The sequence below is a fragment of the Diceros bicornis genome, chromosome 2 (assembly GCF_020826845.1).
Source record: "Diceros bicornis minor isolate mBicDic1 chromosome 2, mDicBic1.mat.cur, whole genome shotgun sequence".
In the NCBI taxonomy this organism is placed as follows: Eukaryota; Metazoa; Chordata; class Mammalia; order Perissodactyla; family Rhinocerotidae; genus Diceros; species Diceros bicornis.
The window spans coordinates 35,741,460-35,765,805 of NC_080741.1; the positions used below are offsets into that span (position 1 = coordinate 35,741,460).

The window sequence follows — 24,346 nt, forward strand, 5'->3', positions numbered from 1 at the left end:
GTGGCTCAGCTCAAAAGCCGTGGCATCACCTTTCTCTCATACCTCACATCCAATCCAGAGGCAAATCCTCTTGGCTCTCTCTACTTCAGAATACATCCAGACCCTTACCATGTTTTACCTCCTCCATCATGACCCCCTCGTCCAAGCCACCATCATCTCTTGCCTGGATTATTATCATAATCTCCCAACTGGTCTCCTTGCTTCCACCTTTGCCCCTCTTGTGGTCTATTTTCAACAAACAGCTGGAACAATGATTCTAAACTATAAATCAGATCATGGTACTCTTCTGCTCATAACCCTCAATGGCTTTGCCACTTACTCAGGGTAAAAGCCAACACCTCTCGCAATGGCGCCAGAGGCCCTACATGATCTGGCCACAGTCATCTTTCTGAGCTCATCTGTTCCACTCCCCGCCTCCTTCACCCGGCTCCAGCCACATGGGCTTCCTGTCTTCCACCAACACACCAGGGACCACCCTGCCTCTGGGCCTCTGCCTTGTTCTTTCTGCCATACACACTATTCCCCTGATCATTGACAAGGCCTGTCGTGCATCACCCTCTTCGGGTCTTTGGTCAAATGGCACCTTCTCAGTGAGGCCTTCCTGGCTGCCATCCCAACCCATCCTACAGCCCCACTGCCCTCTCCCCACCACTCCCAGGTCCCTTCCCTGCTTTATTTTTCTCCATAGCACTTAACACCTTCTAACAGAGGCAACATAATTTTATTTCCCCAATAGACTAGAAGCTTCATGAGGACACATTTTTTGGTCTGTTTTGTTCATACAAGTATCCATAGCTCCTAAGACAGTGTCTGCTATCCAGTAGGGCTCAATAAAAATGTGCTCAGTGAATGAAAGGGGTTCTTATCTCATGGGATTTCGGAAGGGCTTCCAAGGAGCCATGTACTCCCTGAAACTGAAAGTCAAACTTGGTGGTGGATTTTTTTTTTCTGAGAAGAGATCTACAGCCTTAGCGTCTCAAAGGAATCTGACACAAAAGAAGCTGAAGAACCACTAACGCAGACGCTTGAATTTAACAAGGATTATTCTAGGTTTCTTCAAACAATGAATAAACTCCATTCGCAGCTATTTGCTAAAACAGGACCGTGTGCTCCACGAGCGGTGTGACTGCACTGTGTTCTTGCTTCAGAATCTCTAGCACAGAGTCCAGAGATTAGCCTTGGGAATTTTTATGAGCAGATTTTGAATAGGCAGCACTGTTATCCTCATTGCCTGTGAGCCAGAACACCGGTGAGAATAGAGAAAAATGTGTTTTCACAGATTTGGAGCCAACTCTAATACTCACGCGAGGCTGAAAAAACAAGTGCATGGAAGGCAGCTCACATACGCAGGGCACGTGAAGAGCCAGGCGGGCAGCCGGCCAGGCAGAGCTGCAGCGCATCTAGTCCAGCACCTTGGCCCCACTGGGCAATTACCAGGACCTGGTCCCCAGTTAACAAAACCCGCCCCTCTTTCCCACCCACCCACTCACTCCCGATTCCCAAACAAAATAAAAGCAAAGAACTCTACATACAAAACCATCGATCATCTATCAAGTATACAAACGTCACTGTGTCAGAGCCTAACTCCATCACACACACGACGTGGCTTACCTTCCCCTATCATAGAGACTCCCACGGACATGCCCATGAACTTGCTTTTGGTCCATACGTGAGTGTTGACGCACAGTCTCTTCTCCTTGCACTCACAGTAGAAACAGGAGATAGGTGGGTGATGGGATACTTGCTCAGCCACAAACCTTAGCTTGTAGCTTTTGGAAGGGTCGTCAGCCACTGGGTGTTCGTGGCCGGCAGGAGAGTGGGGAGCAGTCCTTTTCGGCTTGACCTTGTCCTTGGGAACTTCCCAGGAGCAGTGAAACGTCTCGCCGATGATGGGGTTGTAGGGCTTCTTGGCCAAGGCCCCCTTGCGGCCCTCGTGGAAGGCCGTGAGATAATACTCCACGAAGCAAATGACTCTCTCCTCGGGCGTGGCTCCAGCAGTTACGGCCAGCAGCAGGTCTGGGTGCGCCATAAAGTCTGCATACATCTCCAGCAAGGATCGCTTCTCCAGAATAAACGTGGGAAGCACCACCTGCATTCGGAAGGAGACAAAGGCAGACAGGAAGCCCTGTGATGACACAAAAAAGCTGAAAAGGAGAAAAGGAAGTCTGCAACCACCGTCAAGCAAATTCAAAATGGTTCAAGCTAGGGAGCAGTTTCTTTTGATTTGTGCACAAATGACAAATCAGGGGAAACAATATCGAAGAAACTGGAAGTGGCTGCCGTGGTGGCATCAAAGCCAACCCTGCTTCATGGACAAGACTGTTCTGAGCGACTTTCTTCTCTGCTAATCTGAGCTAAAACCACAGCATTGTCTCTCTCTCCACTGCCATCACTCTTCTAACACACAGCCCTCTTCTACTCCCCAGTATTCAGAGATGTGAAGAAAACAGCTTGGAAGGCTTTTCGTATTCTTCCTGACATCAGGCACAACCAACGGGGATGCTCAGTGTACCCCACAAATGGGGGGGGGGGATTCGGGGTTTTGTTGGTGCCGCATCAAAGTTGGTGCCACAGCACCAGCAAGTGTCGATTTGGAGATCTCTTAGCATAAATATCCCCAACACGATCAAGGCAGGGGAGCAGTATGGAAAGGGCCCCTGGCCCAGGTATCCGGAAGGCAAGGCCAATTAGCAGGCAAATGTCCACAGAGCTGTCACGGAGAAGAGGGGCCATTTGTGGAGGTTGCTCCACAAGGCTGGGCCAGAAGAAATGAGCAGAAGTTACAAAGAAGTGGGCTGGCACTTAATACAGAATCTTCTGGTAAATGGACTGGCATTAGGACTACCCCTAGGTTTGTTATTGGCCCCATTACTGAAGATAAGTAGAAATCTGGATGGCTCTGTCAGAGATGGGACAAAGAGACTCCTTGTTGATGGAAAGTGGATCCAGGTGGTCACTCAGGTGCGCTACAACCCCAAATCCTAATCCAATGATTAGGTCATTTATGCAAATGAAGGACATTCCGGAACTGGGCTAGAAAGCAGGTAACTTATTACTATTACTGAGATATGAAGGAGAGCAAGCCTGTTTCCCACTGCTCTACAGTGATGGTAAAATGACTGTTATTGGGTATTATTATTCCACCTACTCAGCTGCAAGACCCAGCTTGCTTTGACCTGGAGCATCTCACACAGCTCCTCCTCATATGGAGTCACAGGATTTTGAAGCTGGAAGTCTGGCCTTGACCTGCTGGCTGCTCCCTGACACCCTCAGAGTGAGGGAGAGGAGCCACACCAGGGCAAGCTAGTTGACCAAGGTCACGCAGCTGGTTTACCCTCCCTCCTCACATGACCAAGTCTGTCCTTCCTTCACATGGTCCTTAACTCCCATGAAGACATTTGCAAGGGGGTTCATGGCTGACCGAATATCAGATGGCTTACAGATCTGTAACCCTGCCTCCACTTCAGTTTGCTAAGACCCTTCCTTGCAAAGGATGTAGATTCAACGGAAGAGAGACATCCTGAGGGGAAGAACAGACTGACAGGCAGACGTGAGAGTAGCAAAGCACAGAGATTTCAGAGGAAACTAGAGAAAGCCCAGCCCACTGGAGAGGCGACGCTGGTATCGTTTTTACCATTTTTCTATCTTTCATTTAAAACTATGTCAGAGGAAAATGTAACTGTGTTGAGTGAAAGCAGCCAGATGTGAAATTGAACATATAACACAATCCAAGTATCATAAAAAGACCCCAAATGTTAACATGTCTCTCTCGGTGATAGAATTGAGTGATTTTTACATTTTTTTCTGAGTATCTTTCTGCTTTGCTTTTATAATATACTAGAAAATTATTTAAAACACAACCCTGCAAATTAATGGAGATGTCCTAATTTTCTTTTAGCCACTACTTGACAATTGAGAATCTAGCTGCCCAAGGATCTGAGATGGCCAGAAAAAGTATATCCTGGCTCAGAATGGCCTTCAGATGCCACTGTTATTACTTTCTACGTCTTTTTGTGGGGACAGGTCACATTCAACAGCCATCACTATGCTCTCTGGGGTCTGCCCTTCCACTGAGGCTCACGGGCCAGGCTGCTGTTCTCCCTGGGACCTCCCACCACAAGGTGTCTGATGACAGAGTAAAGAACAGAGGCAAAGACCCCCAAACATTCCCCACCCCTCCCTCTCTCTCCCCACAGCCGCTCCAGGTCTCCCCTAGGAACGCCCCGGACAGGCTGTGCAGGTTGGGGACTGTGGCTTTAAGCGGCCTGGGGAACCCCCCCAGTGAGGCCAAATCAATTAAAAAGGGAAAGATGCCACAATGTCCGCATCTCCAGACCATCCCCAAACCAGTTCCTGCTCTCTCCATTCCCAGTGCCCAGCCAGGGGGTCCTCGGATCAGGAGGCAAGCCAGGGCAGGGAGCGGGCAGAAGTACACTGAGGGTGGACAGCCCTTACAGATAGAACTCCAAGTGAAGAAGACGCCATGACCTTGACTTGCACCCTTCTCCCCGCCCTGTGGCAACGGGGCTTCTCTGGCAACAGTTCCACCTCTGGACAACAAGAATTCTCATGTTTGTACCCGAGACTGAAATTACAAGGAAAGAACCAGCTACAATATTTACTCTCTCATTATGTACTTTTCAAAAGGGCAAGAATTTAAGGTTATTTCCCCTAATTTAGTCAGCATTTCTGAACTCAGAAGCCGAAGGATTAAAACAAAATAAATAAGAAAAAGCATCCACTTGGAACCCCAAATCACTGAACATCAGAACCAAAAACGCCCTTCAAGCTGATGGAGGTCAATACCCCAGTCTCACAGGTGAGGGGTCAGAGCTGGGGAGGAGAGGAGGGAAGGCACCACGCCTCGGCCTAGGGGCAGGCAGGGAACCTCAGGCTCCCAACTGCCACCCCAGAGTTCTTTCCATCGCCCCTGACACATCACACTTATCTGCTTCTGGCTAATGAGAACATTTTCCTTCCCTCAGCGGCCGAGGGAGATAAGAGTTCACTGGACATGAGAACTGGGACAGCTGGGCCACCCCATCCACTGTCCTGATTAGTAAGTGGCAGCAGGAGGTGGTGGCCCAGGGAAAAGGGTAGGACATGAGCTCCACCTTCTAGTCCATTCTACTCTTCCCAGGATGACAAGGCAATCCACCATTAACTATCATTAATGTTACAGATGGGAGATTATCGGCAACTAAGAAAGGACGCGCACAGCGCCCCCTCTGGAAAAGTACAGCTGTAGCTCCTAACTCGCCATCCAGCCTTCTGTCATGTCCACATTTATTTCTTTTCCACACCACAGCCAGAGTCATCTTACTAAAGTCTCTATAAGAGATAAAGTCCAACCTGTGTCCCCCTTCCCTCACATTATCCCTCACTTTCTGGCCCCAGCCCTCCCCTGACAAGCACCCCCACACACACACATTCACTCCTGTTTCCTTTTCCTGCCTCGTCTAAATAACAAACAGCTTTCAGCTCAAAGTTACCTCCTCTATGAAGCTTCTTCTGACAGCTCCCGCTCCAAAGACTAAACCAACAAGCCCCTGCTTCACAGCCTCACTGCACCCCACACATATCTCCATCAGAGCATCCTCAATGTTCTGTTTGCTCTTATTAATGCTATAAAGAGCATTATTGGGACAATTTGGGGAAATTTTACTACAGCCTGTATATGAAATAGTATTGCATCAGTGTTAAATTTCCCAAGTGTGACAAATGTCTTCAGTAGGAGAATGTCCTTGCTGTTAGGAGATATTCACTGATGGACGTAGGGGGAACTGTCACGTCTGCAATGTCCTCTGAAATGGTTCACAAAAAACAAACATACACATATAGATGCACGTGTATATGTGGGGGTGCAGACGGAGAGAAGGAGAGGGAGACAGAGAGAGGCAGTGGAGGAGGAAGGAATGGGAGAGACGAGAGAAAGGAGAAGAAATGCAGAGTGGCAAATGTTAACAATCAGCCAACAGAAGCGGGAAATATATGGGGGTTCACTGTACCATTCTTGCAACTCCGCTGTAGACTGGAAAATGTACAAAATAAACAGTTGGAGGAAGGGCCGGCCCTGTGGCCTAGTAGTTAAGTTTGGCATACTCTGTCGGCAGCCCAGGTTCAGTTCCCGGGTATGGACCTACACCACTCGTTGGCGGCCACGCGGTGGCAGCGAACCACATACAAAATAGAGGAAGATTGGCACAGATGACAGCTCAGGGCGAATCTGCCTCAAGTAAAAAGAGGAAGATTGGCAACAGATGTTAGTTCAGGGCAAATCTTCCTCAGGGGGAAAAAAAAAGTTGGAGGAAAAAGGAAAAAGGCTCTACTAGGGATGCAATACCTGAGAACTTATAAAGACAACCCTCCCAAAATTGCAGACTCAGGGAACGTGGTCTCACAGCCAACAGCAAGTCAAGCCCACTAGGTAGGTACTCTGCACTTGACTTTGGCTTTGTCAGAGCTGGAGAAATAGAATGCCTGGAGGGATGGCAGAGAAGGGGTTGGGACTGGAATGACTAAAATCTCTTTTGGTGTTTGTGCAGATATCAGATCAACGCCTTTGAAGACCAGCACCTTAAATGCTCTGGGCCAGATAGCATACTTTTCATTAAAGCAGACTTCTATCTCTCGTACAATCTCCCTGCTTATTTTTTTTTTGGTGCCTTTGCAAATAAGTCACTTAATCATCCGTTCCTTGGGCAGTGGACACTGGAGACACGCAGCCAAGAAGTGGTGAGTACTAATGGGATGTCAGCCTCCAACAGAGAGGAGAGCGATGGCCCAGCTGTTCGGACTGATGGCAGCCAAATGGCCGAAATCGCTACTGGAGACGCATCCAGCCATCAATCAGGGCTGCCTTTTCTCCCACTAACATAATTAAGACAATGAACTCCTCTGGGGAAAGGAAAAAAAAAGAGAAGATCTGCACTCAGGACTCAGAGAACTATTTAATTACATTTAAAGTTACATCAATCTAGAAGTAAATAACTAATCTTCAGATTGGGCTCTTGGAACTTGGAAATAATTGATCGCCCATCGAGAAAGTCAAAAGGCCCCCAGAAAGAGTGAGAAAGTCAAAGTTCCCCCCAACAGGGAACACAGCAAGCTTCTACAAAGGAAGGTTGAGACAGGTGCAATTTTCTGCAAAGAAACATCAGTTAACTTAATAACCTTGAGAATCTTCCACCTATGTAATACTCTGTGCTAAGACTGGCAAACCCACCCAGTGCAGACAAGTGAGGAGAGGCCAAGACCAACCACCGAGACTGATCTATGTAATCCTTTAAAGAAACCAGGGGAAGGACACAAAAACCCAACCTTACAAAATAAAGGGTAGATAATTCACACTGCCAAAGCTTTCCTTCCTTAGCCAACAGGATGTTCCCTTGGGTTTCCTTAAAGTGCCAGCTCCCTTCACACCCATCTCACCGTGCTCAGAACATCACAAAAGGCATTCATTAAAATTTCTGTTGGATGGAAAGAGTTTGAAATAAAATTTTACTTTTTCCAAGAAGATATTTACTATATCTAGAGAGAGACATCTGTTGAAATCAACCCCTGTGTTCCCTCAAGAGTCCCAGACCTCAGCCTGCAGAAGGGAGTCAGAAGCTGTGAGCCAAGGTTCATCTCTTGGCAGCTAACCACGCGTACTGGGGCAAGTTCATCTCTCCAAGACTCAGGGCCGGCCCCGTGGCTTAGTGGTTAAGCGTGCGCGCTCCGCTACTGGCGGCCCGGGTTCGGATCCCGAGCACGCACCGACGCACCACTTGTCCGGCCATGCTGAGGCCACGTCCCACATACAGCAACTAGAAGGATGTGCAACTATGACATACGACTATCTACTGGGGCTTTGGGGCAAAAAAAAAGGAGGAGGATTGGCAATAGATGTTAGCTCAGAGCCGGTCTTCCTCAGCAAAAAGAGGAGGATTAGCATGGATGTTAGCTCAGGGCTGATCTTCCTCACAAAAAAAAAAAAAAAGACTCACTTCCTCCTCTGTAAAATGTGGAAAATAAGAATATCAATCTCCTAGGTTTTTCAGTGAGTATTAAATGAGAGTGTAAAATTAGCCCAGTGCCTACCTGGCACATGGTAAAGGCTCACTCTGCTGGTGGTGCCTCTATCAGGGATCAGCATCCTCATCTGGAGACCAGGCAAAGACAAGGACAATGGAGATCAGACACAAACATCACACAATATTTCAGTGACAAAGCTGAAGACTAAAAGCAAGTCTCCTAATGACCACAGAAGCCCCTGGGACCACCTCTGATGCTTCTGTAAATAATCAATTATTTGAGAAGAAGGAGAAAAAAAAATGTATAAAACAAGAAAAGTGTGGTAAGAATGTATGACATGTTTCACACGTAAAGCATTTACAGAAGTCAAGCCAGGCACAGTGCTTTGGGTTTCTCATTATCTGGTTCAATCTTCTCAATAACCTGTAAGCAGGTATGACTATTCCATTTTACAGATGAGAAAACTAAAGCCCAGAAGGGTTTTGCAATGTATAGATGGCTAATTAAGTAGAGAGCTGGACTGTGAACCAATTCTGCTTGGTCAAGGCCTATGCTGGGTCCCTCATTGCCCCCAGAGGGCCTAAAGACTCACCATCACTCACGGGAACTCCTTCTGGAAGAGCAGGATTGATGAACTCCTGTTAATAGCACAGGAAGGGAGCATGGAGCTGACACACGTTGCCCCCTCAGGACATAGATTTATCAAGACCAGCTTAGGAAGCCAGGTTACTGCTGTGTCCTCTATTAAAGGGCAAACATTTCAGGAGAGGTAGCAGGCTTTGCTGGACAGCATATTAAAATTTGGAGAGAGGAGCTGAAGGCATCAGGAAAGGGAAGTAGAAGCATCCCTGTGGGATGGGAGACCCTGAATAGCCACAGCTCTGCCTGGGGGGTAAACCTTGGGCCTTCTGACCCTTTTCATAAAAAGTTCCCCCTTATAACAAGGAGCTTAGCACAGCAATGTTCATCTTTGCATACTGTGACTGACCCTGGAAATGCAGCCTAATAAAATCACTCGATCAAAGGAAAGAAGCTGTATATATGCTCAAGATGTCCACTATACCATTACAATATCAAGAAACCAAAGAGAGACAACATCACCAGTTACACTACTATTGGTTGAGGAAGTAACATGACGATGCAACATGTGGTGGACTGTCATACATCTGTTAAAGTGGACACAGGTCATGAGAACGTTCTCTTCCTTAAACTGGTGGTGAGTCCACGGATGTTTGCTGTAGTGTGGTTCTCTCTACAACTGGTCAACAAACTACAACCACAGACCAAATCTCCACGTGGTTTTACGAGTAGTTCTATTGGAACAACTTAAACAATTCTTTAAGAATCATAGAAACTTACCAATGATCTCAGCAAGCTTCTCTTTCAAAGTATGAATCTTGTCTAACATATCCTTGACTGATGGGGCATGCATTGGTATCTTCAGGGTCAGGGACCTCATCGCCCAAGGAGAGCTCAATCCACTCTTTGTCTTGAACTAGTTTTAATCACCATCTGCATCCCCAAAACTCCCACCTACTCTATGGAATCAGCTGTGCCTTCTGGAAGGGCTCACAAACCCACTGTTCTAGAAATCTCCCTCCCACTGGAATCCATAAAACTGGAGTTTAGGCTAAAGCCCCTGAGGAATCCATACAGGTTACAAATAGACACACCCTGGACCTTGTTGCAACCCGTAACTACCATCCTCCATTAATCTCCATTTCAAGCATCCCACTCTCCACCCATCACCCCCGTATGTCCAGCTCACTCCGTCTCACCCCCAGCCCCAGTGAGAGACCTACAGCCTGTTGACCTTGTTCTGTCCACTCCCCCTTGTGGCCTCATTTCCCTCAACACCCAGCATAGAGTCCATGGTCCCACCTTACACTTACTCTCTTTGATCTGCCCCCAGCAACTCTGCCTCTCTCTATCTCTGGGGTACTAACCGAGCAAACCTCAACTCTGGTTTAATCCAGCTCCTCACGTTCTCCATGCCTTAACCTGGCAGCTCAACTTCCCTGGAGAAAAAGAGATAATATGCTGACTGGTCTCACTTTAAATTCATGACCTAGAAACCTTAAGTGGCCCCCTGGTGGCGCCTGGCAATCCTCCTACCTCTTCTTCCTCTCCCTGAGACAACCAGTCATTGCCTGTTGGCTTCTCCCTCCTCAAATCTCTAACAACCCTTCTCTCTTTATCACTCTCAGCTGATCACTTTGCTTCTTTTTTCACTGGGAAAATCAAAGCAGTCCACAGGGAATGTGCACATGAGAATCACAATAGCAAACACTTAGATAGCACTTACACTGTGCCAGGCACCGCTATGAATCCTTCACATACATTGCTGTACATACATACAGAGCAACCCCATGGGGAAGGGACAATTATCCCTATTTTACAGATGAGGAAGAGGTACTCAGAGGCTAGGTAACTCAGCTAGGATGCCACCAGGCAGTTGGGCTCAGAGCCACGTGCTTAACTTGCTCTCCTTCAATCTCCCGCTGTCTGCACCCCTCTGCTCTACCTGTCCTCCTGCTACAATGGACAGACTGTCCTATCTAAGGGCAACCTCTCCGCCCATGTACTGGGTCCCATGCCCTCTCACTACTCAAGCTCCTGCAGTCATCTCCTCCCCTCTCCTAAGCACTACCGTCAGCATCCAAACATCTTAAGAAATCAAACCTCTCTTAATTCCAGATCCCCTTCCAGCTTCCACTCCATTTTCTGCTCCCCTTTTATATCAAAGCTCCTTGAACGAGTTGTCTTCACTTCCCGTCACCACTTTTCTTCCCATTCTCCCTTACACCCACTCCAACCAGACCCTGACAAAACCAAATGCAATGGTACATTGGTAGGCTCAATCTTTCTTTACACAGTTGCTATCTCTTTTCTCCTCGAAATACTCTCTTCATGTGGCTTCCACGACATCACACTCCGCTGGTTTCTGTCCCGCCTCACTAGCTGACCCTTCTCCATCTCCTTTCCTGGCTCCTTCTCATCTCCCTGACCTCTACATATTGGAGCATCCCAGGACTCAGTATCCCAGTCCTTGGACTTTTTTCCCCTATGTCTCTACTACTCTCTAGAGGAACTCAGTCCCATCTCCCGGCTTTGAACACCCTTTATACATTGTTTACTCTCAAACTTGTACCTGAACCTCACCCATAAACCCCCGACTTCCATACCCAACTGCCCACATGTGCTGTCCACTTGGATGCCTAGTGACTGGATATCTCAGACCTAACAGATCCAGGATTGAATTTGTGATATCCCTCAACATCTCCAACCCGCTCTTCCCGCAGTCTTCTCCTTCTCGGTAAAAGGGAGTGGCACTGGTGGCCCCCAATGAACCGTTGCTCCTGGAATTCACATCCTTGCACAGTCCCCTTCTCTTCAACCTGGGCTGGACTTGTGATTTGGTTTAATCAATAGAGGGGACATGCCAGTTTGGGTGCCTTAAGGAGGCTTATCAGCTTCCACTTTTGCCCTCTTGGGAGCTTTGAGCCACCATGTAATGTTTGGCTACCCAGCTGGAGAGACCATGTGGGAAGGGTACACAGAGAGAGAACAGTCCAGCTGTTCCAGCCAACAAATAAATGGTTATTTTAAGCCACTGTCTTTGGGGTAGTTAATTCCTTAGCAATAGACAATTGAAACAAATAGCAGCTCTAATTTTTGTTCTTCTAGCTGCTCAGGTCAAAATCCTGAGTCGTTCTTTTTTTTTTTTTTTTGTGAAGAAGATCAGCCCTGAGCTAACATCTGATGCCAATCCTCCTCTTTTTGCTGAGGAAGATTGGCCCTGGGCTAACATCCGTGCCCATCTTCCTCTACTTCATATGGGACACTGCCACAGCATGGCTTGACAAGCGGTGCGTCGGTGCGCGCCTGGGATCTGAATCTGCGAACCCCAGGCTGCCGAAGCGGAGCACGTGAACTTAACTGCTTGCGCCACCGGCCGGCCCTTAAGAGTCATTCTTTATTCCTCTTTCTCCCAACTCCACAACCAATTCATATGCAAACAAGATATTCATATCCTGTTGGCTCTCTCTTCTAAGTATATCCAGAATCTGCCACTGCCACTCTACCATTATCTCTCACCCTCCTCCCCGCTTCTACCCTTAACCCCTGCACCCCGCTCGCCCCTGCCCCAGGCTACTTTCCACACAAGAGTCAAAATAGTCCTTTAAAAATACAAGTAAGGCCATGCATTCCTTTGCTCAAAACTCTCCAGTGGCACTCAAAACAACATCCCAAGTCCTCATAATGTCCTACACAGACCCCACGATCCAGCCCCTGCTGTCTCGCCAATTTAATTTCCTGCCAACTCACCCAGTCCACTCTGATCCAGCCACACTGGCCTCCCCTCATCCTCAAAATGCCAAACAAGGTCTATCTTGGGCCTTTTTCACTGTCCCCTTTGGCCAGAACATTCTTCCACTAGATATTCACCTGGCTGACTCCTTCATTTTAATCTGGTCTCTACTCCGTCACCTGGGAGAATCCCACACTGACCAATTTATCTATGAGGACACATCCCACTCCCACTCCATCATCTTTTACCCTCCCTGCCAGGCTCTATTTCTCTTCGTTGTACTTCTCTCATCTCCATATCTTTTCTTTTCTCTCTCTTGTTTATTGTCTGTTTCCTTCCATTATCAGACAAGCTCCATGAGAGTGCAGATCCTCAATGTTTAGTTCACTGCTGCACCCCCAGTATCTATCTGGCAGGTGTAGTGCTCAATAAATATGTGTGAGATGAGTGAACATATGCATTACTAACTGTTGCCTTTCATATCCCTGAAAACTAGGTGAAAATGGTCATAACCCTCCAAGCTCCACATTGCATTCTGTGGGCCCCTCTCCCTGGAGCCCAGGACGTAGCACAGCAGCTACTCCAGCATCTCCTGACCACATCATGTTCCTCACTTGCTTCAAACCCTCCCAAGGCTTCCCACCACCCTCAGGATCCAGTTCACCCTCCTTCACACCGCCCACAAGGCCCTGCAGGATCTAACCCCACTGCCCACTCCAGGTTCAACCATGCCACTCACCAGCACACGCTCCACTCCAGCCATGCTGCCTTCCCCTCTCCGACTTTGCCCATGCTGTTCCCTCTGCCAGGAATGCCCTTCCTCCCATTCCTCCCACAAAGGCCCACCCATCCTTCAGACTCAACCGAAATGTCTCTTTCTCAAAGAGCCCTTTTGTGGCCCTCCATCTTTCTGTGGTTCCTCCTTTCTCTCTTCTCTTCCTGTCTAGGCTACCCACAATTTGTGGAAAAGCTGCAGGGTATCCCGTGCAGGTACTCACCAGCAACTTGGGGTCATGGAACCACAGCTGAGGAAAGAGGGCAGATAAGTGTGCTTCTGGAGGCAGAACCAGCTACATACTTCGTGGGGTCCAGTGAAAAACAAAAATACATGTCCCTTTGTTCAAGATTATTAAGAATTTCAAGACTGCAACAGCAGAACATTAAACCAAGTGTGGGGCCCACCTGAGCACGGGGTGTTGTGTGACCCCATTGGTCACATGCCAGTGAAGGCCCTCTCTGGTGACCACAGTTAATTAACTAAGGCAAATGCAGCACCAGATACCCAGGTGAGCTGGTGGCTTGTGAATGCGTCTAACACTGGCCACCTCCTCAAAGATGGGGCAGTGCACTTGTTTTACAGAGAGACAGCAGAGCTTCATCCTTGAGTCAAAGAATGTTCTATCTCCAGGGTGCCTGCTCATCAGACACTCCATTCAGGCTAAGTTCTCCCATTGCCAATTTTTCACAAGCTTAACTTAAAGACATGGGCAAGAGCCAAGAAGGGAAAAGGAGACAAGAAGAGAAAATTTCATCAACCTTTTTATGATGCAGAGCAACAAAAGGCCAGAAACCTCACGGGACAGTCAAAGGTTTACCTCTTCCTCTCACAAGTATTTCGGCTTGTCAAATTTCCCCTTGGTTTTTGACTAACAGCTTCTTCCCAGTAAATAAATTAATAAACTATAGACCAGAAAAGTTTTCCTCTCAGACAGCCAACTGAGTATCAGATAAACGCAACACTTGCTCTTTCAGGAATAGACTGTGGCTCCAGAAACGCAAAGCAATCACATCCTAATAAAATAATAATAAACAGGGATGCACAGTTCTTATGACTTCTTTATTTTAAAACAAGAGACTCACAATGTCATCTCTATGAGGCACTCAACCTGACACAATATAGTCCCCTCAGTATTTTATTGTGTTTCTCCACATCCGACTTGGACAAGCTCAGTCACTCTGACAGTCTCTCTCCTATGTCATTCATGATTCGACATCAATGTTTTACAAATTTTTTTCATATGATCCACAGTGAGAATAGGTTTTACATTGTGACCCAGTACACATGTATCAATAGAACTAAAATCAAAGTTCCGTGTGCAGTACACTCTGATACTTTCTATTGTATTTTATTTCATTTTTAGAAATTATAATCTGACCCACTAAATTGGTTTTACAACTTACTAAATGGGTCATGACCCACAGTCTGGAAACAGGATTTTAGATCACACCAGAGCACATTATTACCCACATTCCATCCACCAGATCTTAACTCAGGCTCCATCTGAATTGTCTATACAATGCACAAGAATAAAAAAGAAGTGGCTTTTCAAAAGGCATGCATTTAAATGATTCCTCTAGCAAAAAAAGATATGAGAATGATACTGCTAAAAGACTGTAATTAAGGGACGGCAGCATGATGTAGAGCAGGTCTTCACAGCTTGGCAGGCAGAGCTGGGAAGATCCAATCAGAGGGCAGAGAATGGCAAAGTTAGGGAATTTTCCCGCTCAAGCCTCCTCAATGAGGGCCCACTGTTTTGTTTAACGTGGTGCAGTCTCTGGGGTCGGCCCGGTGACATAGCGGTTAAGTTCGCACATTCCTCTTCGGTGGCCCAGGGCTTACCGGTTCAGATCCTGGGCACAGAACTACTCACCACTCACCAAGCCATGCTGAGGCGGCGTCTCACATAGAAGAGCTACAACTCTACAACCATGATATACAACTATGTACTGGGGAGGGAAAAAAAAAAGTCTAAAGTGGTGCAGTCTCCCAGAATAATCAGACACATATTCAAACACATAAAGACATTCCAAAGAAATGGTTTTTCTGTCATCGTTGAGGTTCCCGACTCCTGTCTGCTATAAATGGTCAGTCACCAAGTTGTCATCTTCCTCTTCAGAAATCTCTCACACTCGCAACTGCTTTCTTCTCTCTTCTCTGGCCTCCAGCCCAGTCTGAGGTGAACTTCTAGAATCCAGACCCTTCACTGCAGCCAAACAAGCAAACCACCCTCAAGACGGTTTCCACAGGCTGTGCCTTCAGTGGCTCTGACCATTTCAAGTTCGTCCACATTCTTCTGGCTGGCCTTCAGAATCTAGAACCTCCATTCCCAGCATACCCTCCCCATGGGTCACGTCTCTCCTCCCACCAATAGCTGCTCCTCTACCATACCACCTGGTCCACCACACAACATAGCACTTTGTAAGGGTAAGAATGATGACACACTTACTACGAGTTCAGCACTGGGCTAGGTGTCTACGCACAATCTCCAATTCTCACACCATCCTCCCACAAAGGCATCAGGACTAGAAATGGAACCCAGGTGGGCCAGACAGCAAAGTTCAGGCACTTTCCTCCACTCCACAACAGCCCTGGTGACACCATACCACCTCGCAGCTACACACAAAATTGCTTTTCCTGCTTGCCTCCAGAATGAAGCCACTGACTGAAGGTGAGTGAGGATCCACATGGGCCCACTGACTAGCCATCAGTGGTTAGGACGCTGGGTTCTCCTGATGAGGGTCCTCAGGAAGAATCCTGGCTGAGCGCAGCACCAGGAAGAGTTATTTGCACATCTACCAACCATGGGCTTTGTTTCTTTATACGTGGAAAATGAAATTTGGATCACCAACAAGCTTACCCTTTGGGGACAAGCTGTTAAAGCTAATGACAGCCAGCAGCCGACTGTGGCTAGGTGCACGTGGTGGCCTCACTCCTGGCTCCACCACTCTCCTTCCTTCTGTTTTCTCTCTGTGGCCAATGTGCCATATCCACCTCTCTAGGTCACCTTGAATCTTTTCTAGGACACAGCAAGAAATCCTATCATGAATTTTCCTCATCATCTTATATGTTTTTTCTGACGCTCTCCCTGCCCTTACGGAGTCCCAGTGTCTCCAGAGAATCAAATGCAAGGCTCACCCTCTGAGAATGAAGCATTTATGCAAAAACATCCTTTCAAAAAAAAGACTAAATCATCCCACTTGCAACAACATGGATGGACCTGGAGGGTATTATGTTAAGTGAAATAAGCCAGACAGAGAAAGACAAACATCAGATGATTTCACTTACATGTGGAAGATAAATTAACACATGGACAGAGAGAACAGTTTGGTGGTTACCAGGGGGAAGGGGGTTGGGGGGTGGGCACAAGGGATGAAGGGATGCATTTATATGGTGACTGACAAACAATAATGTACAACTAAAAGTTCACAATGTTATAAACTATTATGACATCAATAAAAACAAAAATATCCTTTCAACTTATGCCTGGAATATCCATACTTGACTGCAATTCTGACCTTTTCCCCCCTCTACTTTCCCAGTCTCACCACAGTGAAAAGAATGTGAGCAGGGAAGGCTTGAAGGTAGAGACAGTACCCAAACAATTGGCCACAAACCCAGCGGGACACGCCAACCTACCTTGGTCAAATCCATTCCAAGTTTGAGTTGTGAAATGAGATGAAGAATTATACTCCGCTGATCCTCCATGACACCCAATTCTGTCTCTTCCTTATCTTCAGTGTCACTTTTTTCATCTTCGGACAAAACCAATTCAGGGCCTAAGTTTGGCTAAAACAAGATCATCAGTAAAAATCACCAGCTGGTCCAGCAGAAGTTAGAAGCAAAGCATGTGAACCCATATGTGTAGCAATGACAGAAGGAGGCCAATCCTGCCCCAGAAGAGTTTCTCTATACACTAGTCCTATTGGCCACAGGGTGGAAGATGACCCTTTTGGGGGTACAGGCCATCTTTAGCCACTGCACATACCCTCTCATCTTCCCATCATCTATTAGTGAACCTTCTGGCCTAAGGACTCTCCCTAACAAGAAAGCTTCTTGCCCTTTAAGAAACTAACTCTAGTATGTGAGCCTCCTCAATCTTGACTATTCCTAAACAATATTCCCCTACTAACTTGCACAACCCAGGACACTTTATATCTAATGTGAAATTTTCTGTTTATAAGCAGAAGTCAGATACTCTTGGGACTGACTGAAATTATTTGGGGGAAAATTTACTCTGAGACTATTTCTGCTCACATCAACTAATATAACTACAGCAAGTGTGAAAAAAAAAGACTCAGAGTTGGCATTAATTTAGGGAGGAAGACAAAAATGAAAATTAAGGAAAAACTCTGAAATTTTATAACACTGGTGAGATTCATGCTGGCTAACAGAGCCTGCTTTCCTCGATCCAAGTTTATTAATTCAATTGCTTGATTCCAATTTTTCAAATTACATAGGAAACAGGCAAGTTAATAAACAAAATGTGCAAGGGTGATGACTGAGCACAAAATTTTCCAATACCCAAGAATCAAGAACTCTGGCTACAATGTAAAGATGTCATCAGAATTCTATTGAAAGGGCTGGCCCCGTGGTGTAGTGGTTAAGTGCGCGCGCTCTGCTGCTGGCGGCCCGGGGTTCGGATCCCAGGCATGAACCGACGCACCGCTTGTCAGGCCATGCTGTGGCAGCATCCCATATAAAGTAGAGGAAGATGAGCATGGATGTTAGCCCAGGGCCAGTCTTCCTCAGCAAAAAAAGAGGAGGATTGGCATGGATGTTAGCTCAGAGCTGATCTTCCTCACACACACACACACACACACACACAAACAGAATTCTATTGAAAGAAATAACCGCATTCCACCATCCCACACTTACCTATGTTCTTACGATGCTTATTTATATGTAAGCAAAAGCACTCTGCACAAAACATTATGCAATTGTTTCTAATTATCGATGACAGGTCAGACATAATGAACTTCATATACAGAAATGCAGGAGCTCAAAGGTATTAAATATAAAAGGATACAGACTTGCCCAAATGTCCATGCAAAAACTAATGATTTATAAACCTCATTAGACAGAATCGCCTCATGTTATCTAAAGGCACTTCCAACACACCAAGGTTATTTTAGGGATCAAGGTGGTTGTAATTGTCTGGCCTAAGATACGTGTGCTGGCCATTCCTCACCAACACTCTGGAGAGGAAATACAGCACTCCCCCCAGGGGTAGGCAGTTGAGACATTTTCCATAGACATAATTCTCAAATGATTCTCAATCACCTCTGAATAACCCCGATTCTGGAGCGACAGGTGGGGAGGCCTCAGGGAAGCCCATGGCGCTGTCCCCCAGACAAGAGCTGAGTTTCCCTCCAGTGTGTGCCTGGTTCTCTAGTCTCATTATAATGTGTGTTACCTGACAGCATCAGCAAGTGGCTGTGCTAGAATATATTGAAATAACTGAGGACCCCTAACTCCACCCTGTTCCAGAGAAGACTAACAGATGGAAGTCTGGGGGCTCTAGACTGCCCTGTTTCTAGGCTGGGTAGTCAGGGAAGGAAGGGACAGGACCCCAGCACTTACAGTCAGTGCCCTGGAGGCCACTCCGCCTCTCCTACGGCTTCACCTCCTGACACCCCATCTGCTGTGCTACAGCGCCTGCCGCTGCCAAGGCCACCACAGTTAGGAGTCTGAAGCGCTAAAGCTAGGAACAGCAGGGCCACCCTCCTACCAGCCCGCCCTCCTGGCTCTCTCCTCTTTCCTTCCACTCCTTCGGATTTCAGGCGAGCTGTAAAGTGGATGGCCGTCTCATTTCACTGTGAGCGTGCATTTCCATCAGATGCCACTCAAGCCAGAGAGCTCAGACACAATCCCTTCCCAGGGCACAAGTGTTGCTGTTGCTACCTCTCTGCAATGACCCGGTGGGTGGTAATTGTATTAGCAGACTTCCCCTCGACCCAGGGGCAGCTGGGGCAGGAGAGGGCTTTGGGAGGAAGAAGGACAAGCAAAAGCAAAGCAAGCCACCCAAGGGGGCAGGCGTGGCATGCCAAGGCCTTAAACATCTCAACAGGAAAGGGAGCTACATCTTGAGAGCAATTATTCCTCCTTGAAATTAGTTGTTCTCACAAAGCACTGATTGCAAACCAAAGAAATCAACAGCTCAAGTGAGGCTGCCATAAGCTTTATGAAGCAAAGAATGATTCTTTCTTCCGAAAATGTGATTTCCCATTTGCCCACAAGCCAGGGCATGGGGAAATCTCCATCCTCCCCACTCATTGCCACACTCAATGCAACGTGTTTACAGACCACCGGGGACCACACCTCCTCCTGCTGTCTGCCTTACTCGAAAATTAAAACCAGCTTGTCCCAGACTTCCAGTAGCCAGGAAGCCTTCCGCAAGATCCTGCCACATGATACTAAGAACACACATTAATGTGCACACAAACCTCTCCAGCTCTTCCCACTTCTATCAACATCCACATTTCCTGTGTGTCTGACGATGCTTCTGGAGCAGACAGTGGCTCCAGCAGGAAGAATTAAGGCTGTTGGACAGCCCCCGAAGCTGACTCATCCAGGGCGACTGGTGGCCAGGGCTCCTCGGGGTTCTGAAGTCCTGCCAAGGGAAGAAAGGCCACAGGGAGCCCAACACATCCCCCTCATTGGCACAGATCCTTAACAAACTATGCCCTAAGCTTAAAAAGGGATCCAGCAATATTTCTGTCTCCCACAGCTTCTGAGAATTTGCCCTTTTTCTTACAGTATGATTTGCAAAAAATTTTCCTACTCAACCTCAAGTAATAATCAGGTTGAAAAAAAGAATGTGGTTTCATTTATCACATTGTTAGTGAACATCTTAGAAGACACCCCCATTCCACCTACACCGAACTCAGTCCATTTGCAGAAAGGGGAGACCACCCTCTTCGGACCCATTGTAGGTCCAAAATGGGGGCACCTGGATAGAGAGGTGGGAGTATGCAACAGGTCAACTCAATCTGAAACAGGTCAGTTGGCAACGTAAATACAAATCTGCCAGCATCCACAAAGCACCCACTGCTAGCAGGCACTGCAAGAAATGGAGGATTTAAAGAATGAGGCTTTGATGGAGTTTTAAAGGCAGAAAACCTTCTTCCATTTTAGGGTCAAGGGTTTGTTGATTCTGCTACTCTGATGTGAAATCCAAAACATCAATCACTGTTGCTGGATCTAAGTCTATTTCCCATAATCAGGCCCATGTACCCATCCACATTCTCGCTCGCTCTCTCATCAAGTTCTGCTTCTCTCCTGGATGCCCCTGCATGCCCACACCCTCAAATCTCCCTGGATTTCTGCTTGTAAAGCAATGACAACTGTCTCGAGGTGATCAAAGGTGGCAGAACAGTGTTTCTCCATCTCAGAACAAAACTGAAAATGAGAAAGGGTTTTATAATGCTGAGAAAGTTCATAGGACTTAAGCATGAAGAATCTTCAAATCCTCCCATCCTCCAGAGATCTTTACAAATGAGCCAGCCCAGCCATAAACATGTAAGCAAACTTGAAGATAAAATGGAATTAGAATACGTTTTAAAGAGAAGCAGCCTTTGGAAAAGTGAGGTTTTTAATACAAACAATAATTATGACAATAATTCTACCACATGAGTACCTCAGGGCATATGGTGCTATGAAAATCAAGTGACTCATGCCTATTAGGGAATGGGGGGAAGGACAAGTGAATTTGATGGACAGGAAAAAGCTACATGGCAGGCTGGGGCTAAGGGACACTCCTTGGTGGCTCAGCAGTGACCTGTGCCCCAGAGCAAGGGTTCTTAATCTGGGCCCCACGGACACTCCTTAAGATATCTACCACTACCCTGGACACTTTATATAAAAATTCTCTGTCTAGGCATTTTTCTGGAGAGAGAGAGTTCATGCTTTCCTTGGATTCTTAGAAGGGTATCCCCTGGCCTGACCTGACCTGAGGCCTCTCAAGGACCAAAGGGTCCGAGGTCACATAAGAGAGATGGGCTCAGGGCGGGAAGTGGTCTAATCAGACAGCCACAGCATCCGCAGAAGCACCCTGCCTTCACCACACACCTCTGCTTCTTCTCTAGTGGGGAGCAGCACGCCCACAAGACTGCGGCCAAGGGTCAAAGCCAGAACCAAACGGAGCCTTGTGTTAGGTTTATGTGGGTTCAACAGTCTTCAAGGCAGATCCAATGTAGGGGAAACACTGAACTTTGCCTTCTTTTTTTTTTTTAACAAAAATCTTAACTCTTCAATACAAATGCAAATTCCAAGCAAAGCTGAAATTCCAATCTATTTTATTCAATACACATATGGAATTTAACTACAGTTTGGGTCAGTTCCAGGAAAAATGATGAAACAGATATTTATCTTCAGAGTCCATTCATTTCCCTGGTGCAGGCCTCATTCTACCCCACACCCCCAAATCCACCCCCTTCCCAGCACCTCACTCCTATTTTCCCTTCCTCAGACAGTGTCCATCCAACCCACCCTTCTTTCTCCACAGTGATCTCCCCTTCCTTCTTAACTAAGCCCTGGCTCTCAGAGAGCTGGAGCCAATATAAGCAGTTTGATCTGACTTCCCCTTCATTTGTAAATGCCTAATAACACAGTGCCTTACCTTAGAGGGCCGAATCCTGAGATTTGAGGCATTATGAGAGAGGCCTACGAGGCTGCATTACCAACCTTTAAAGAAGCCCCTTTACTGTTGGACAGGGAGCTCCTCCACGCTGGAGCCCACACATCACAGACATGCAGGTGTCAGGGCTCTACTCTAGCAAAAATTAAGTGGGCTCCTACAGGCATCTTTTGCCCAAGTAAATAAGCATCCTAGAATACGTATCCTTAAGTAGACAGTATCTTTAAGAGAAAAATATAACCCACTGAGTTCGCGTGATCTGCAACTATCTGAAAAACCTACATGACCAAGGACAGAAAGTAAAGCCAGCTGAAGAACGAACATCAAATCCTCTTCCAGCAGCGAGCATATTGCAGCTCAATCGTTTTTAAAGCCTGGCAACTCTCCCCGCACACTGTTACCCTGGCACAGAGGCCCAGGGTGAACTGAGCCACACCAAAGAGTCTGGGTATTGAATGAACAGAACAAACATTGTCCACATAATGTCTTTACGGGAAAATGAGGAAACCCAGCCACGTCCAAAAGAATATCTAGTACTCTGAGGGTCACAGAAAGGTGGGTAGTGGGGAGAAGACCCAAAGCACCACCCTCCGATTCCCCCAAAGGAGAGAAACGTCACGATACACAGCAGCAGGGCAAAGGAGCAACCAGAGAATATCTCCTCCTATGTAAGTAACTCCTCAATCCCATAACTACACAGAGCATGCAATAACGTGCAATAAAGGCCACCAGGGCAAATACACTTTTGTTCACTAGAGGATAACAGTCAATACAAGTTGGTTTGCCAGAAAATGAGAGGTTCTAGAAAAAACAGGAGTGTGAAGTCGAGACATGGATAGAGGTTAGGGGGTCAGAGACTGAAAAATTAGGTAAATGGAAGATGAAGGGGACGAATGACGAAAGGCAGTGGATACTGGAAGACAGACGCAGGACTCGGACCATCTAAGAAGTACAAGTGCCCAGGGACCAACAACTGAATCAATTCTTTTTGGTTCTAATGATAATGGTGTTACTGTTTTTGACGACATATATGGAATCCATAAAACCAAGGATTTAGTCCCTTTCATTTCTGGTCGCTTTTTTCATTTCAATATTTACAGCATATTTAACCAAACTATCCCGATCATTACTTGATCCTCATAGTATATCTTCACATTAGCAGTATTTTATCTCCTAAGAAGCCCCATCTAACAGCCCAAGGTCTGAAAACTAGCATAGCCGCCTTTGAAGATCCAACTCTGTACACAAGTCAGTAGCATCACCATAGCCTCAGGTGTACAAAGATGGCCAGCAGTCCAGCAAATTTCCCTTGGCATTTTTGTCCCTCATTCCCCAATAAGAAACTTACAGCTCATGACTACCAAGTGCGAGGCACTCACTATCACATGCTTGGAAAAATTATTTCCCCTGAGGACACACACACAGAGTTTTGCCATATGAGTCTAAAGTGGCTGCTCCTAATGACCTACTGTCCTTCCCACACTTAGCACAGGTGGGATTTCTCCTCCGGAAGAGTCTCTTTTGTGCCTGTCTCTAATTCTCCAAAAGTACGCCATCTTTGCTGGGTGGAGGGTCTCTCAGTTGAATGAATGGACGCTCCCCTCTGGTCGGAAGTCATGCCAAAGAGCTTGAGGTCTGACACATGACTTTGGGTGGTGTCTTCACAGCTGGCGCTCCTCGGCCCTGATGCAGGGCGGCTGTTGAAGGCTCCTCATGAGTACTATCCTCTATGTGGAGCCACGTCCAAAGCGAGGCGACTACCTGTGCCTTGAAGGCCACCACCGTATTTAGGGGACCTTATCTTGCCATGTGGAGGTAGGTACAATGAGACCACTGTGGGGGAGAACCCGATGGAGAAGCTGGCTCTTATCCTGGACAGGTTCAAGCACAAGCATGTCCACACAGCAGGCTGGTCCCAGCTGCCATCTTGGAGATGCTGAGTTGGTTGCCAGCGACATCACAATCCTTCTGCCGCCTCCCAGTGGATGCGCTGGGTTTCTTGCTCTAACCACACATACACACACATTTACCACACTTGGCTCTCACAGACTGGAAGGACAGATGCTCTTCCTGAGCAAAGGGGCCGACCTGCAGAAAGGTTAATTTTAAATAAAACACACCCTGAAAGGTAGAAGGCAGTCACTTCTGGGGAGGGGAGAGAATGGGGGGCATTCATTATCAGCCAAGATCATCAGGAACAATTATGCCAGGAAGATGCAGTAGGTGATCCTTTAAAAACACTTGAGGGAAGCATTCACAGGAAAGAGCGGCAACGGTCATTTTCTAATTTCCACATATCTGCTTGGAAACCGTTTTTAAATGAAAGCAAAAAAGAAAGGAATTGAGACGGAGCAAAGAAAACCTAAAGAAAGTACAAAAAAGAAAAAGGAAGAAGCAGCAGCAAATGAAGGGGGAGGCAATGATTTTGCAGTGGTGACTTCTGCAGCATCCCAAGGAGAATACTGGCTACAGCATGCAGGAAGGACAGGCCACGACTCACACTTAAGCTCCTTTAGCATCAGCCTTGGGATGAAGGGACAGGCGCACACATGACGGAGAGGGCCCAAGTGCCAAGCGCTGTGCAGGTGCTTTTACGCCATTA

At 47.0% G+C, this 24,346-nt stretch overlaps 1 protein-coding gene across 3 annotated transcripts in view; it reads right to left on the bottom strand.

The window, feature by feature from the left end:
• The window catches only part of OSBPL10 (oxysterol binding protein like 10), a 290,512-nt gene that overhangs the window by 20,125 nt on the left and 246,041 nt on the right, over positions 1-24,346 (bottom strand). For all 3 annotated transcript variants that reach the window (XM_058554363.1, XM_058554346.1, XM_058554355.1), the window contains 2 exons: positions 16,746-16,895; positions 1,612-2,089 (listed from right to left, as the gene is read on the bottom strand). In XM_058554363.1, the coding sequence (XP_058410346.1) occupies positions 1,612-2,089; positions 16,746-16,895 (628 nt within the window). The remainder of the gene's footprint in view (positions 1-1,611; positions 2,090-16,745; positions 16,896-24,346) is intronic.